Source organism: Rana temporaria, chromosome 1, assembly GCF_905171775.1.
Source record: "Rana temporaria chromosome 1, aRanTem1.1, whole genome shotgun sequence".
Taxonomy (NCBI): domain Eukaryota; kingdom Metazoa; phylum Chordata; class Amphibia; order Anura; family Ranidae; genus Rana; species Rana temporaria.
The window spans coordinates 391,405,371-391,423,426 of record NC_053489.1 but is presented as its reverse complement, the minus strand read 5'-3'; the positions used below and the strand labels follow the sequence as shown (position 1 = coordinate 391,423,426).

Genomic DNA, 18,056 nt, shown 5'->3' with positions numbered 1-18,056 from the left:
TCACTTTAAGGGACCGTTTGACCGCTTTTTGCAGAGAACCTTTGATTGTACAGGAAGTCATTCATTACTACTGCCACTTAATAATGACAGCTTCCAGCTCAGGGCTGTATTTGCCAGGATGATGGTGGCTGCCAATGTTCTAGCAACCAGTGACACATCTCTGGCCACATTTAGCTAAATGTAGGCTGTGGGGCTAAGAATTCTGACTGATGTCATTGACCTAATATGTCCATAACTTTTGTGTGGACAGGTAACCAGGTGTACTATTTATCCCTTACTCATTCCCATGATGAGGCAGCATCTACGAGCTCCCTTATTTTTCTGGTACAAATATGACACCTGATTGGAAGATGTGATTTGTACTGACTGTAAGGAATATCACCTTGTAGGTGAGAGTAGAGAGAGAGGCATGCCCTGGTGTAAAAAGACTGAATCTGAAGTGAAAAAGGAACCAGATTGTTACAGAAAACAAACATCAGACCCTCTGTGCACAAAAAGATGTGAACCCTTAAAAAATCAGAGGTGCAGTGGCTAAGCATACACACCATTACTTCACCAGAGTTTAGGATCCCCTTTTACTTTAACAACACTTTGAAATTGTCTGGGAAATGAGGAGACCAGTTACTAGAGTCTTGGGAGAGGAATGTTGTCCCATTCTTGCCTGATATAGAATTCCAAGTGCTATTTTTCCTTTTAAGAAGCATCAGATATTTTTAATTGGTAAAAGGTCTGGACTGCAGGCAGGCCAGTTAAGCACCCAGAATCTTCTACTATGAAGCCATAGTGTAGTCATAGATGCCATTTGTAGTTTAGCATTGCCCTGCTGAAATATGCAAGGCCTTTCCTGAAAAGGACATTGTCTGGGAGCATATGCTGCTTTGAAACCTGGATATATCTTGCAGCATTGATGGTGCCTTTACAGATGTGCAAGCTGCCAATTCCATATGCACTAATGCATCCCCATACCATCAGAGAGGAAAGCTCTTTAACTAAGCTGATAAAATGTCCCTCTCCTCTTTAGTCTAGTACAGAAGAGAGATTTCCCCTACTTGACTATTGGATGTGGCACAACACTAATATAGATGTTGCCATTCACCATTTCTTTTGTTCCTCTTTAGTCTGGAGGATGCGGTGTGTAGCCATTAAATAGAAAGTAACATTTCAATTTATCTGACCACAGGAAATGTTTCCACTCTTCAACACAGCATTTTAAATTAGCTTTGGCCCAGAGAACACAGCACTGTTTCTGAATCATGTTCAGATATAGCCTCTTCTGTGCATGATAGAGCTTTACCTTTCCTTTTTGGATAACACAGCAAGCTGTGTTCACAGGCAATGATTTTTGGAAGTATTCCTAAACCCATGCAATGATGTCCATCACAGAATCATGCTTGTTTTTAATGCAGTGCAATCACAGGGCCTGAAGATCATTGACAACTAATACTGCATTTCGGCCTTCTCCCTTGCGCACAAAGATTTCTCCAGATTCTCAGAATCTTTTGATGATATTATGTTCTGTACATGATGACATATTTAAAGTATTTGCAATTTAACCCCCTTGGCGGTAAACCCGAGCGTGACTCAGGGTGGGTTTCCAATGTTAGGATCAGTATCCCCGAGTCACGCTCGGGGTGGACGTTACTTACCTTGTCTCTGGATCCAGCGATGCCACCCCGCTGTGTGAGCGAGCGGGACCTCCTCGCTCGATTCACAGTGTCCCCGTGTGCCGCCGATCTCCGTTCCCTGCAACGTTACGACGCACAGGGGCGGAGAACGGCGCCAAATTCAAAAAAGTAAACAAACACTTTACATACAGTATACTGTAATCTTATAGATTACAGTACTGTATGTAAAAAATACACACCCCCCTTGTCCCTAGTGGTCTGCCCAGTGCCCTACATGTACTTTTATATAATAAAAAATGTTCTTTCTGCCTAAAAACTGTAGATTGTCCAAAAGTGTCCCTTTATGTCAAAAATGGTTTTAGATCAGCTAGAAAACAGCGATAATAAATTATAATCACTTGCAGAATTGTGCGATAGCGATTTGTGGGGAAATTCGTCATAAAAAAATAATAATAATGACAGCGACAATTCTGCAACTGAGCAAATTTCAGTGATTTTGAGTTGATTACATTATTGAATAATTTTTATTATAATTATATTATTATTTGTTATAATTATTTATAATTATTTATTATATTATAATTTATAATTTTGTTTTAAAAAAAAAATCATACCCGGGATGCCTACAAGACTCTTGCTTGGTCAGATTTAAGTGAGTTATTTCTAAAAATTACAGGCCTACAGTATAAAACGCCAAATTTCCTTGCAAAATAATTGTACCGCTTTTGGTACGTAATTCCAGACAGAATCATACCGCCAGGGAGGTTAATGTTAAGGAACATTATTCTGAAATTGTTTAACAATTTTTAGACGCAGCTTTTCCCAGATTGGTGAACTTCTGACCATCTTTATTTTTGAGACACTCTGACACTCTAAGATGCTCTTTTCATACTTAATCATGTTACTGACCTGTTGCCAGTTAGCCTAATTAGTTGCAAATGTTTATTTTCCGTGCTTCCTTGTTAGTACTAGTAACTTTGCCAGCTTTGTGTTGCCTTGTCTCAACTTTTTTGAGACATGTTGCTGCCAACAATTTCAAAATGACCTTTTTTTTTTGTTTAAATGTGTGAAATGTTTTCTATTTTCAATTGTGAATAAAATATGAGTTTATGAGATGTGCAAATCATTGCATTTTGTTTTTATGTAGATTTCACTCCCAACTTCTTTGGAATTGACGTTGTAAATATCCTGGTAATAAGTATAGATACAACCCCGTCATACCTTATCCACATCGTTAGTACCGTCCAGGGTCCTGGCTTTGCCTGTCGTAGTGGGCATAGCCCAAAAGGAGTCTTCAGAATCTAGGTGGTATTGGAATGGACCACATTATAGGCCGGCCCTAAGATCAGTCAGATCTCAATAGACGTGTTAAAGACGGAAGGAAATCCGGGGAAAAATATAAATGAGTCTTCTCCAACAGGAGAAGGGGTCCATCACATAAGGACTCTAGCAAAAAAAATGGTGCATTACAGAGTGGAAAAGGTTATAGGGGTACATGGGGAAATGAGTTCCCAGCAAAGCTTTTTCTGCTTGTGCTGTTTCTGTTCTGTTAAGTCATACTGACTTTTTTCATTAACCCTATTAGTAATGACATATAAAATTGCCTAGCAAGAGGATAGTTTTAATCATGAATAATAAGCCTAACTGGGGCATGTCAAACTTTTATTTTATTTACGCAGTGAATGTTAGTGATGTCATGTGAGGTGCTTTAAATGCACAGCATTCTTGCACTTTATTTTTGCTCCTTGACAGACTTTCGGCAACAACTGTCTCATGTGCTGTAATCACCTTAAAGCAGAGGTTCACCCTAAATACAGCTTATCCAGACTAGCTCATTATATACATAAACATTTGGCTATTAAAATGTTTTTGTTGCATTCAAATACCGTGATTCTGTTGTTTGAAGAAGACACTTCCTGGTATCCCTCATGTGGGAGTGGGCGTGTCTCTTCTCTTCCCCAGCGCCCCAGTGTTTGCTGGGAGTTGTTCGCACTGTCTCCTGGGAGCATCATGTCATGCTTTCCAGGAGACAATTCCTAACGACGAAATCTCACGGGATTTCACTAATTCCGCCGTTCTGAGCTATAGCTAATATTTATGATGCTGTGCATGCCGTCACAACGGGGCGTGCACTTTTTATGATGCCGCCCGTTGTGATGGCAGTGTTGACGGCTGCTCGCTGTCAACACTACTCATGCGGGACTTCCTGGAAGTATTTGCTTGTGGGCTTCACAATGCCCACAAGCAAAATGGAACATTCCAGCAGCAATTTTTATAAATCTTTATTTATGGCCGATTAACAGTGCGGATGAATCGAAACATAAGACACGTGAGTACAAGGTTGCCAACCTTAAAACCCTAATGCTGTGTACACACCATCACTTTATGTGATGAAAAAAAACGATGTTTTTTGTGAAGTAAAAAACGACATTTTTGAAACTTCAATTTTCAAAAACGACGTTGCCTACACACCATCGTTTTTTCACAATGCAAGGTTACGTTCACCACTTTTTTCCATTGAAGCTCGCTTCATAACTAGCTTCTGGGCATGCGCGGGTTTAAAAACGTCGTTTTTGCTACACACGGTGATTTTTTGTGAAACAAAAACGACGTTTTGAAAAACGACACAAAAAATTGAAGAATGCTTCAATTTTTTTTGCCGTTTTTCACACACGGTCATTTAAATTGACGTTTTTAAAAACGTTGTTTTTTTTCATCACATAAAGTGATGGTGTGTACGCGGCATTAGATGCACAAATAAAAAAAAATAACAATGTCCCACAGATCCCCCGCTTTAAGCATGAAGTTGTAAACTTATAAAATACTTACAATGCAATTTAAAGAACTCAAGCACAGTTTGTGAAAATAGAAGTAAACCCAACAACTAAAATGTCATATCTTTAACAGCTGGGATATAAAAGTCCTTGTTTTGCCACTTTGTGTTATGGGGCAACAAAGCTCCCCCGGTGTCTCTCACAATCTCCTGTCTGCTAATCAACCTTTTACATGCCTCCCCACAGGAAAAAATACATTTATTTTGCTCCGCAAACCATTAATGGGTTTACTGTGGACCCAAGCTCGACCGAAACTGCATTCCTATCTGAAAAAAGAGTTACAGGGGAAGGATTCACACTGTGAAGAGACACAGGCAGACCATGCTGCTTAATATGGGATACATTTTATTAGAAAAATTATTTAATACAAAAAAGGTGGCCAAGACCAGGTACCCACCACCACCACCAGGATAATGTTAAAATTAGACAACGTTGTCTCTTCACAGTGGGAATTCTTCCCCTGTAACTCTTTTTCCTGTATATTTACTAGGCACAGAGACCGCACCTACCACTGGTGAGTCTGCAAAGTTTGGGACACCATATGGGTATATTGCACACACAGTATGGTGTTAACAAATAGTAAGTATTGATCTCCAACTCAATTTTTTTCTACATGCATTCCTACCTGGCAGCAATAAATCAGCCTTAAAGCAATATTTTAATAGATGTCACCAGAGGCACCTTAGGTAACATAACAAACTTATATACATGGTCAACCCACTGTTATGCCCCTCCTCCTCCTTTTTTTTAATCCCTCCTCCTCATTCCTATCTTTCTTCTTCTTGTTCCTTATCATCCCTTCTTATACAACTCTTCCCCCTGTTTCTCTCTCCCCCTTACCTAAACACATAGTTACATAGTTACATAGTTAGTCAGGTTGAAAAAAGACACAACTCCATCCAGTTCAACCACAAACAAATAAATAAACAAACAAAATAAAAAACACAGTACAATCCCATACCCCAACTCCATACCCACAGTTGATCCAGAGAAAGGCAAAACACCCCAGCAGAGCATGATCCAATTTGCTACAGCAGGGGAAAAAAAACACCGCCCTCCTTTCCAACCCGCGTTTTCTCTTTTACTCCCATCCTTAACCAAACCCTATTTTAATCTATCAGGAAGTAGCCTGATCCCCACCTCACTTTACTCCATAAAAAAAGGAAAACTGAGCTTATTAGCTCTATTGTGCTTTACACCCAATACACCATGGTATGTACAACACAGCAACCCTCAGAGTTCCTAAACCATGTCAAATTGTAACTGTTTGTAGACTCTGTGCTCCACATGTATGTGTACTGCTTTTTGAAATGTATTTACCCTTTAGGCAACTTTATTGTAAAGTATTTATAAAAAAAAAAGAAGAAGCAAAAGTGGCCCTACCACTCAAGACTTCACAAAAGGTGGAGGAGAAATCAGGAAATGTTATGTGCAAAAGGTCTACCATTTGCCTTGAAAATGCGTCTCCTGATGCATTAAAGTGGATGTAAACCTGATTCATGAAATTTGAGCTGGGCACATGTATCTGCGGTATTTTGTTATCTCTTTTCAATGAGCTAAGTCTTATAGCTCTCTTCTGAAAAGGTTCCTCTGTTATCAGCCTGAGAACTCCTGACAAATTCTCAGACTTTTTAGACAAAAGCAGCCTGAATCTTTTGTAGGAGGAGGTTGCTAAAATAGAGTAGCAGAGAGCAGCTCCTATTACGAAACAGCTCTGAGAGTCTCTGCCTATGAATTTTAGCTATCTTGGCTGTATGCCCAGACATCACATTCTGTGTTAACCAGGATGAGAAAATCTAACTAAATCTGAACTTTCTAAACGGTATATAAATGTGAAGACAGCAGATATACATATAAAACCTATGTAGGGAGGTTTGGTTTATCTCTGTGTATCATCTGAGGCTGTTCACTTCACTGGATGTATGGAGGGTTTACATCCACTTTAACTAATAAAATAATAGAATGACTGTATGAGAAACTGAAGCAAGAACCTTGTGTTACAGATAGTAAAATTAATATTTTTACAAAATCAGTCATAAAGGGGCTGGAAGCTCTAGAGTGTGTCAGATTCTTCTTTTTCTTGTTTCCTCTGCTTTTCCTCTCTCTTGCCACTGCTTCCTTTGTAATAGGCAGCTGAGGCTGTATGCAGGATAACTGCTCCCGAATACAGCCTCAGCAACTGTAAACAAAGAGCTGAGACTGATCTGGTGGATTTATCTGAACACAGATTAAGGAGTAATTTTACATGCCCCAAGACTATTGTTCAGAGAGCAGCCCTTGTTCTCAACCTGAGCACTTTTTGTTTACATCTGCTGAGGTTGTGATTGGGAGCAGTTCTCCTGCACACAGCCTCAACTGTTTGATATTAACCGTGAATATCAGCTCAGTTGGGAATTTGTGTGGTTTTAAATAAAAAAAAAAACACTGTGAGAAGATGTTATTTTCTTGATGTGCCTGTAGTGTTGTAGTCATTACCTTAATAGTGTCGAGTGCAAGCTCCACCACGGCACACTGCTTAGGAGTCAGACTCTTTGCTTCCTCCCTCACCATGTGATCCTACATGAGGAAAAAATACAAATTATGTCAATAGGTACAAGGACTAATAAGGCAAGAATGATCACTATATTATAGACTGCAATTGGATCATATAAATGAAACAATAACTTTTTGATTCGTCACTGCAAAATCTTCATTAATCAGGTGTTAACAATGCTAGAGAAAACAGTTCAGGAATATATAGAAGCTGCCATTGCTAACCTCCCATCCTGAAACTTTCAGAGCTGCTAACACAGAACAAATATATACTGTAGTTAAGGAGAAGAAGAAAATGGCAGTACACTAAGCAAAAACCAACTGCCTTCCTTTATGGCACTAATGACAAATGCTTAAACATTGGCATCATATATGCAAACCTCAAGCCATTATATAATTCTATTATATTATTATAATTCTATATTCTCTCTTTCCTCCCACTCTCTGACCCATGTACCTTCTCTCCAACCCCACCTTTTTTCAATTTCTTCTACTCTTTCCCTACCTATTTTTCCTTTTCTCCTGTATACTATTTTCCTTTCCTTAAGCCTATGCTCAATCAATTTTCCTCCTTCATACTTTTAAAAAATCTTCAACATTACACTCCTCTTCTCATTTGTGAAACTTCTTTACTTTTTCTTGAGCCCCCCGCTTATGCTTTATCAAATAAATATTGGAAATTCTATATCTGAAATTGTCTTAGCTATGTCCAAATTCCTTACCCCACAAGGCAGGATTTAGTATAAGACTCCCTAAGTGGTCTATACCATCTGACAAAATCATCCAGAAACTATTCTTGTTACTGTTGTGTGTTTTTTTTTAAAGGTCGGTGAATACACATTGTTCTTGGTTTTTAGATTCATATAAAAATATTACACAAGGAAAACACTGCGCTCGACAAGAATATGAATGATAAACACCAATGATATGTGTTAAAAGAATAATGAATAATTAGCTGCCATTACCAAAAAATTGTGATACAAAAATTTATAAAACATGTGTAATATACAGTACAGCGCTCAAAGGAAGTTGAAAAAAGGATTGTGATGGTTTGGTTCTGTCTTGCCTGAAGGATGGCTGGTTTTCGCCATATTTTGGAGAGACAGACGCCTTAATTACACAGCTGTGTGGTCAGCTATTTAGTGCTGGCCTGGCTGTGGCTCAGAGCCCACCCACAGACAGGAAGTTTGGTCCCTGGGAGCCAGGTGAGCTCTCAACTCTCTGAAAGGAGTCAGAGAGAGGCTGCATGGATTGCAGCTAGTGTGTGCAGATCTGCAGGTTGCAGATGCCGCTTTATGTTTGAGCAGCAAGTCGCTGACTAGGAGAAAAGTAAGGGTTGAGCTTATCTCTGGGAAACGCTGTGTGTTCTGAGGAACAGAACTTAGGCTTAGGCTAGAGGCCTGAAGCCGTCGGATGCCAAGATTGAAAGCCAGGAGGCTAAGCTCTTGAGTTTGTACAATGCAGTAGTGATGGAACCCCTGTGAGGGCTGCAAATGTATATGTGAACTTTTGATGTTTTTTAAAATTGGGCCACCAAGCCCTTAAAAACGCACCTATCGTTGGAGTCTGTTCCCGCAAGGTTACAGGATCTAATGTGAATAGATCTTAAATGTAGCTATGTTAGCTGGTGAATACTGAGAGTTGAGTCTCACAATATCAGATTATAGTGAAAAAACAGTATATGTGACACAAAAAAACATGAGTGAAAAAAAAGGGAAAAAAAAAAAAAAAACGGAGTACACACAAACGGGAGAAGGAGGAGAAGCCTCCGCGCCTCCATTAGATTTGGATTTGTTTACATCGCAACTTGATATCTACGGTCTTGTAAGTGCATAGCTACTTGGCCTATTAAATCTTAACTTTATGGTATTATGCTATGGTCTTTTTTTCTCTGATCATTCGAGATAACAGACACCGCCTCAGACATTCCATAGAGGGCCTGGAGGCCCACTGTAATAGTGATCACATTGATAGGGTAAGGAGACTGCATTACCACTTCTGGGTGCCTTTCTGGTGGATGAAGTTCGCTCTATCTTTCTACCTATCTTTTGGATGATCACTTGGATTAACCTTATAAGGACTGATTTATTCCATAAGGATGGATTGTTCATGTTTTTCTATTCATTTAATGTAGTGTGACTCTATCTTTTTTTAGTTTTTCCCTTTTTTTCACTCATGTTTTTTTGTGTCACATATACTGTTTTTTCACTATAATCTGAGTGAAAAAAAAGGGAAAAACGAAAAAAAAAATAGAGTCCCACTACATTAAATGAATAGAAAAACATGAACAATCCATCCTTATGGAATAAATCAGTCCTTATCAGGTTAATCCAAGTGATCATCCAAAAGATATGTAGAAAGATAGAGCGAACTTCATCCACCAGAAAGGCACCCAGAAGTGGTAATGCAGTCTCCTTACCCTATCAATGTGATCACTATTACAGTGGGCCTCCAGGCCCTCTATGGAATGTCTGAGGCGGTGTCTGTTATCTCGAATGATCAGAGAAAAAAAGACCATAGCATAATACCATAAAGTTAAGATTTAATAGGCCAAGTAGCTATGCACTTACAAGACCGTAGATATCAAGTTGCGATGTAAACAAATCCAAATCTAATGGCTTCTCCTCCTTCTCCCGTTTGTGTGTACTCCATTTTTTTTTGTTTTTCCCTTTTTTTTCACTCATGTTTTTTTGTGTCACATATACTGTTTTTTCACTATAATCTGATATTGTGAGACTCAACTCTCAGTATTCACCTGCTAACATAGCTACATTTAAGATCTATTCACATTAGATCCTTTTTTCAACTTCCTTTGAGTGCTGTACTGTATATTACACATATAAAAATATTAACCCACTCTTAAAATGTCTTATAATATTTTGGGGAATATTCTGTTTAGCTCAGCAGTTCAATAAGTCCAGTTCTACCGACTTCTAAAATTTACCACAATTACAGTTTTAAAAATTCCATTAGGTAATATTCTTCACAAAGTACAGTAGTGTAGGCAGGTGGCAGGTTTCTAATACCACTTTGGAAAATAATGTAGAGACAACAGGCAGGAGAATCTGAAGTCTGTCTATACGCAACCGAGATGGGTAAAACCATCTAGCCTTAAAGGATAGGTTCACCTTTTTGGGCAGAATTTTACTTTTCATAATAAATATAAGTGTTTTCCAGTGCCATTTTTCGCCCAGCTATCCCAATGTGCTTTTATCTTACATATCCACAGGAGGTTTAAAATCTTGTCAGTTTATTTGAATTTTTTAAATGTTTTTTTTTTAGATTCTATCACTACCTGTATATCGTCTATCTATCAGCATTCATTTCCTGTAGGTCATCTCTCAAAAGCCTTCACTTGCTTGTTGCATTACAGAAGAGGGTGTGATAGAGTATGTTCACCACTCTAAACCACACCTTCCTCATTAAAATACCGTCTTCCACCCACTTTGTATACAATCTGATTATAGAATCTCCTTTAGATCTCCCATCATCTATGTAGTAAAAGGGCCTCCCTGATTTAATAGACATTGGATGGATTGGTCAGGTGGGTCTTCCTATTCCATAGTTTAGAAAAATATCTGAAGGAAATTGTACATTCAGATTGCGTAGTGTATGGCCGTTTTTATACAAGTACATAGAAGGAAGTGGACAGGGACACTAGGGTGTTGTTCACATCTCCACGTATGGAAACTCACATTCTTGCATGCATTTTTTGGGGTGTTTTGGAGCATTTTTACTCATAGTGCAGCTTATTCACATGAATGGGCTGCCCCACGCACGGCAATCACCCCAGAGAAGCTCTGGAACATACGGTAGTTGAAGGGTGAAGGGTGCTAATGTGCTTAGGAGGTCAGCTGGTAAACTCCTTTCTGCGTCTTACTGGTTTCTCCATTCCAAATCTACGTGATGAAGCTTTCTAAGAAATACAGCAAGGGCTAAGGGAAGGCCTTATTTTCAAAATCAAAGAAAGGTTGTAGTTTTCTGCAACCAAGGTACATTAATGGTATATGAGTACATAGGGGAGCTGGAATTTAGAAAAAAAAGTGAACTTAGCCTTTAACATTCATATATTTTGTTGAAGCTTACCTTGAGTTTAGATAGTTGTCCAAGCTCTTTAGCAGCATTGATGATGAGATGGGTCCCCTAATAGAAACAAAAATAAACTGAACAATTAAACATTATACTGTATATACAGAGCAAGTTTTTTTTTTTTTTTTTGCACAGTAGTAGATCCAGGATATTATCCTTAAAGCGGGAGTTCACCCATTTAAAAAAAAAAAAAAAATCTCCCCTTAGCTTCCTGCTCGTTCGGTCTAGGGGAATCGGCTATTTATATTAAAATAGGTGCAGTACTTACCCGTTTTCGAGCTGTATCTTCTTCCGTCGCTTCCGGGTATGGGTCTTCGGGAGCGGGCGTTCCTTCTTGATTGACATTCTTCCGAGAGGCTTCCGACGGTCGCATCCATCGCGTCACTCGTAGCCGAAAGAAGCCGAACGTCGGTGCGGCTCTATACTGCGCCTGCGCACCGACGTTCGGCTTCTTTCGGAAAATCGTGACGCGATGGATGCGACCGTCGGAAGCCTCTCGGAAACCTGTCAATCAAGAAGGACCGCCCATTCCCGAAGCCCATACCCGGAAGCGACGGAGAGGATGCGTCTCGTAAACGGGTAAGTACTGCACATATTTTAAAATAAATTGCCGATTCCCCTAGTAATAACGAGCAGGAAGCGAAGGGGGAAAAGTGCCCTCTAAGGGTGAACCCCCGCTTTAACACACAAAACATAAAGATCTCCCTTAAAACTTACTGCTTTTGATTATTTTAACAGAAAAGCACATCATATTATTGCTTTTAACTGTATTCTGTTCCCTTTGGTGCCTCTTTCTCCCCAATCACACTCATATTCTTAATTAGCGCTCATATTTTTTGCTTTTCATTCCCTTATCAAGCCATTAATTGCTTGTAATATAAACTATCCTTAAAGTATGTTTTATTTTGTCTTTATTCAGTAGAGTAGAGAAAGGTTAGAGGGAGGCTTTCTTGAATTTTCACTGCTGTCTAATTCACCCTCTTTGTTAGTTCTGGTGATAGTGGTGATAGTGATCAGAAGTAAAAATGTTAAGATTGTAAGGTAACAGCTGTTTTATGGCTCGTACACACGACCAGTTTTCCTGTCGAGAAAACTGCCATGAAAGCTTTTGGCTGGGAAAACCAGCCGAGTGTATGCTACATCGCAGTAGTCATCTTTTTTCCCGCCGGGATTCCCGGCAGTCTTTTCCCCAGAAGTTTTCTTATGTGAAAAACTGCAATGGAGCATACACACGGCCGGTATCCTCAACCAAAGCTCCATCGCAGTTTTCTTGTCGGGAAAAGCTCTCTTGTGTAGGGGGAAAAACTTACGGAGCAGGTTCTCGGTTTTTCCCTCGTGGTTTCCTGGCAGACTTTTTACCGCCGGGAATCCCGTACGTGTGTACTAGGCATAACAGTGGAAAAATTGTAACTAAAAAAAGGCTGACGTAGGAGCATGCCCACTGGCCCTGATGCACGGTTGGATCCCTCTGCCCCCCTTCTGATTAACGCACCCCTGACCATCCCCAGTTTTGTTTTTGTATACTCCATCTAGGGCCTGCAGCTCTTTCATAGGGATGAGCTTGAGTGTGCTCAGACCACGATCTGAACCCATGTGTGCGAGCCTGCCAGGTAGCTGTCAACTGTATAAGACAATCATCTGCCACCAATGCAGCCGCCACCAATGCAGCCTCCACCCAGGAGCCACACATATACATGCGCAAGCTCATCACTGCTCTCCATCATATCTGCATATCCAATTCAATGGCTCTTAGCCTTTATGGCATATTAGTTTCTCTATCCATAGATCTTGTCTTTATAGTTAGGGAAATGGAGGCTGATCCCAATAGCATCCCCCCCAAAAAGAAAACGAGCACTACCTTTTTGCCTCTCTTCATAAAATGAAAGGTTACCCTGCTGGTTTCTATTGGCAACAATAATTTTTCCCCAGTTTTTATGAATCAGCCCAAGAGAAGAAAAGGAGCTGAATTACCAACAGATAGGCATACCATGAGGTTGATGTCACAGTTTGATACTGAACATGAGGACCCTTGTTCTGCTTTGGGTAACACCTATTTTTTTATTTTCTTTAGATTGTACACATTTTCCTCATAGTGTCTATTACGTCTTGCTAAAGGGGTTACAAATAAAATCTTGCTTTCTTACACATCAAAACTTTACTTAAAAAAATAACACATAAAGGAAACAAATTTAGAACACATCTCACAAAGGGAGATTGTACAGACATAAATCGAAATGGGAAAAGTGCAGACAGACAGACACACACACAGTGTCCTTACATCTGCATGGTACGGCAGCTTCACCCTGCTCTGTGGAGAGAAGTGTGGAATTAACACGTGAGTGTGAATGTGAAATACAGGTGTACAATAACAATCATTACATGTCTAAACAAATTGGACATGTATATACAAAACAGCTACACACAGTGCACACAATCAATACTAGTTATGCCTATGCAGTGCTTAACTGCTCTATATGGCCAGTTAGCCATTACCTCAGAACATACAATACAATTGACAAAAAATTACTGTACATAACACAAGTGGCGACATAGACCTTAACAGCTTCCTCCACATTCCCACTCCCTCTCACAGCAAAATATTTAACAAACTGCAACATTGCTTCTCCACAGTGATGTGCAGCACCAGAACAATAGGGATATTCAGCATTCACCACTGATACAACGCTTCATCAGCTATGCAATGCTGCAATAAACAAAAGTGATGGGTCTGCATACAGGTTTACCTTCTCTATCCCTTTGCCATGTTTTCTCAGTAGCGTCCCCTGCAGAAACATTTCACAGTCGGTCACTTATCATTTATTTTTTTGTAGTCACAGGCAAGTGTTTGGTTAAAAAAAAAACAAGTGCTGGTAAAAAAAAAAAAGTCTGGGGATCACAATATAAGCAAGTGTGAGTAGGTAGATAAGTTTTATTCAATGTCAGTATGTGAGTATGGTCGATGGTGTGATGATGAGATGCTAGTCCTTAAGGGCCTGTGTCGAAGGGTTTTGGGCTTGTGCATCTGCTTGAGAAGCTTCTGGAATTATTCAGAAGTTATTTGCATATGACCTCCTTCAAACACGCATTTGACCCACTTCAAGCTATTTTTTCATTCCCAAAGACTTATAGGAGAATGCCAAACCTGCCTGAAGTGAGAAAAAGCTCATGGACACAGGACCTTAAAAGCACAGTTCATCTTTACTAAAACAGTGTGGCTTTGACCAAAGGTAAATAATGCCCTTTCTATAGGTGTAGGCCATTTACATATGTCATGAAGCCTGACTGAACCAATCCCAGAAATTGCATCCCCCTACCTGCTATATTGCTAGAATGTTGCTAAGAATTTCTCTGATTCAAACCCCCTCATATGTTTTTTCTCTCTCCTGATACTATAGTTCCAAGCTCTGTGTCCTAGAGCTCACTTCTGTGATGGTGGTCTTAGCAACGTCCTAGCAACAAGGCAAAGTGAGGAGATGCAATCTTTGAATGTTTTTCAGTTATGCCCTGTACACACGATCAGAGTTTCCATCGGAATAAACTCCGGCGGGTTTTTCCAAGGGAAATCCATTCAAACTGTTTTGCATAAACACGGACTTACCAAATTCCGACCGTCAAAAACGAGCCTAGAAAAGTTAAGTTCAATGCTTCCGAGCATGCGTCAATTTTTTTCAGAGCATGCATGTTTTTTTCTCCGTCGGAGTTCCATACAGATGAACAGAATTTCCGTCGGAAAAAAAGAGAACATGTTCTCTTTCTAATGCTGCGCACACACGGTCGGAATTTCCGATGAAAAAAGTCAGATGGAATTTTTTCATCGGATATTCCGACCGTGTGTATGTCACATCTGACTTTTTCCGTCGGAAATTCTGACGGACTTAGAAAGAGAACATTCCGTTCCTCTGTATGGAATTTAGACGGAGAAAAAAACATGCATGCTCAGAAACAATTTGACGCATGCTCGGAAGCATTGAACTACATTTTTCTAGGCTCGTCGTAGTGTTGTACGTCACCGCATTTTTGACGGTCGGAATTTGGTGTGCCCGTGTGTATGCAAGGCAGCTTGAGCGGAATTCCGTCGAAAAAAACCCGTCTGAGTTTATTCCAAGAGAAAAAACGGTCGTGTGAGATGGAAAAAGTTTGATGGGGCATACACACGGTCGGAATATCCGATGAAAAAATTCTTTCTGACTTTTTCCATCGGAAATTCCGATCGTGTGTACGAGGCATTAGATTTCATGAGTGGACACAAATGACCTACACATATAGCAAAGGCTTTATTCAACTTTGGTTAAAGCTGCACAGTTTATTTGATTTTTTTATCTACAGACACCCCTTACCTGCACAGGCAGTATTTTGGTAAAGGTGAACTAAGCCAACAAACATAAGTAGGAACCATTTTTTGAAGAGTTCTTGCCCATTATAAAAATGTAAATGATGTGATTTTCTATATTTTGTACATACAAAAAATAAAGCTGCAGATATTAAAGTTACATTTAACACTAATAAGACGTTACTGATACATGTGACAAGACAATGCAGCATGTAACATAAGGCAAAATTTGCACGTAAAGAGGGAACAGGAAGACAGTCAAGCAACAGTAATAAATAACACATGATGATGCCAAGCAGGTAAAAGCCACTATGTAAAGGAGTGTACAAAAGGATGTAGTTTGTTGTGAACTGGGTCTGGGCAAGGAGGAGCTGGACCTTAATAGGTTGTTTTATATGTGGCCAGCACAAATGTCTAAGGTAAGTGAAGGATTTAACTCTACTAACTCAAATCCTGCTTTTCCAGGTTCTGTCATGATCATCTCCCTGAATACCACAAGAATACTACCATTTTTTTTCTTTTCTACATTGAGCCCAGGTTCACACTGGGTACGATTTCCTTTGATTTGAGATGCAATTTCACATGTGAAATCGCATCTCAAATCGGCGGCATTTGCCGGCAATTGTCGGCAATGACACTGTCCTAATCGGTGCGACGCCGCATCTGCGGCGCTGCACCGATTTCAAAAAGTAGTTCCTGTACTACTTTTTGCGATTTCGGGCCGCGATTTACATAGACATCTGTACAGAAACCTGCACAGATGTCTCTTAAATCGCGGCCGAAATCGGGACTGCCGGCGGGAGTGAAATCGTGCGAGTTCAGCTGAACTCGCACGGCTTTACTCCCGCAGCCCAGTGTGAACCAGGGCAGAAAGGGGAATGATCAGCTGTATACTATAAACTATTTCCAACACATTTGAATTCACTTGTTTTCTAAATAATCCCTTCACAGCTTCAATTATAAATGAAGGCAGGACTTTTTTTTAGTTTTGGATTGAGTGGATAGAATACCTGTCAGTTTTATTTTCAATTGTTGTCTGTGCCCCTGTTAGGAAGACAAACAAAGAGTTTGTCCTGACCATTATCACCAAAAGGGAAAGAAAGTCACAAATTCTGCATGTTCTAAAGAAAAGGAAAAGAGGGGAAATCTTTCAAAGGGAACACTAGTCCTGGAGACCTTGGTGACAGTCAGGGATTTCCTCACTTTAGAAGGATTTCCGCTTCTTCCTGTTTTGGCTATGGGACAGGAAGTAAAGGAACATCTCCCTAATACTACACATATGGTAAACAAACTTCACAGGGGATATAACCTTCCCTTTTTCTATGCAAAAGGAAATACAAAGATTTGCCCTTCAATTACTGCAAGTAAAGCTTGTTGCTTTTTTGAATTAACCAGTGCTTGGGCACGGTTATGCCTTGTACACACGATTGGACTTTCCGATGGGATAAAATCCAATGGAATTTATACACACTGTCGGACCAAATTCCAACCGTTCAAAACGCGGTAACGTAAAATACGACGAGCCAAGAAAAATGAAGTTCAATGCTTCCGAGCATGCGTCGACTTGATTCTGAGCATGCGTTCTTTTTTCTCCTCTGGAGTTCCACACAGACGATCAGAATTTCCATCGGAAAAAAATAAAACATGTTCTATTTCTAAACTCCAATGAAAAAAAGTCCGATTGGGCCCACACACGGTCGGAATATTTAATGAAAAAATTCCGTCTGACTTTTTTCATCAGAAATTCCGATCGTGTGTACAAGGCATAAACCAATGCTAAATGCAGAAAAGAGTGAAGTTATGGTAAGCACCATTTGCTGGCTAAGTCTGTAGATTTCAAACCAAGTTATGTGAGTTTTTTTAAGGCTATTTTTTGTATTATAAGACTTTTCTGTAGGTACTACAAATTCAATTTGTAAATAATTATCCTGATTACATTTTAATATAGTACATGCGCAGATTAGTCATCAGCCAGTGTTTCCTTGATTGTAAACTTTAGTAACCAAACAAAAGTCCATGCACACTGGCTGAGTTTTGTGTTTGCCTGTAGAAGCAGATCCATGTTATCCTATGTGTCCATGCACATTTGGACGATTACAGGCATATTTTGAGCTCAGTGTTTAGCCCGCGTTCACATTGGGCTGATATGGCACACAATATGACGTGCATGCCAAATCAGCAGCTATTTTCCGGGCAATGGCACATTTAGAATTTGTGCAACGCCAACTTTGCGGCACTGCACCGATTCCCAAAAGTAGTTCCTGTAATACTTTGGCGACTTCAGGGGTGATTTGAATAGACATCTGTGCATGAACCCGCACAGATGTCTGTCAAATCGCCCCCAAAGTCGGACTGCAGTGCCGGTATGAATTGTGCGAGTTCAGCTGAACTCGCACGATTTCTAACCCGCATTCAGTGTGAACCTGGGCTTGAGTTTTTGGCAGGACAAGAACCCTGGTTTGAGTTTTTGATTGGAGTTTTCTGGCAAAAAAAATGCTAAACTCTGTTAAACTCACCCAAATTCTGTCCAAAAAGTTTTTTTTTACTGCCAAGGGAACTGGCTTTTATTTAAGCCCAATGTGCATAGAGCCTCATACATGTTGAAGTATCAAACATATGTGATTTAACAAAAACTCGATATAAAAA

General features: G+C 39.8%; 1 protein-coding gene across 19 annotated transcripts in view; it reads right to left on the bottom strand.

The window, feature by feature from the left end:
* UNC13A (unc-13 homolog A) overlaps positions 1-18,056 on the bottom strand; it is a 211,055-nt gene that overhangs the window by 21,788 nt on the left and 171,211 nt on the right. For 10 of the 19 annotated variants that reach the window (XM_040322600.1, XM_040322605.1, XM_040322601.1 and 7 more), the window contains 4 exons: positions 13,825-13,863; positions 13,359-13,388; positions 11,078-11,134; positions 6,935-7,015 (listed from right to left, as the gene is read on the bottom strand). In XM_040322600.1, the coding sequence (XP_040178534.1) occupies positions 6,935-7,015; positions 11,078-11,134; positions 13,359-13,388; positions 13,825-13,863 (207 nt within the window). The remainder of the gene's footprint in view (positions 1-6,934; positions 7,016-11,077; positions 11,135-13,358; positions 13,389-13,824; positions 13,864-18,056) is intronic. The other 9 variants (XM_040322608.1, XM_040322613.1, XM_040322609.1 and 6 more) reach the window with 2 other exon arrangements.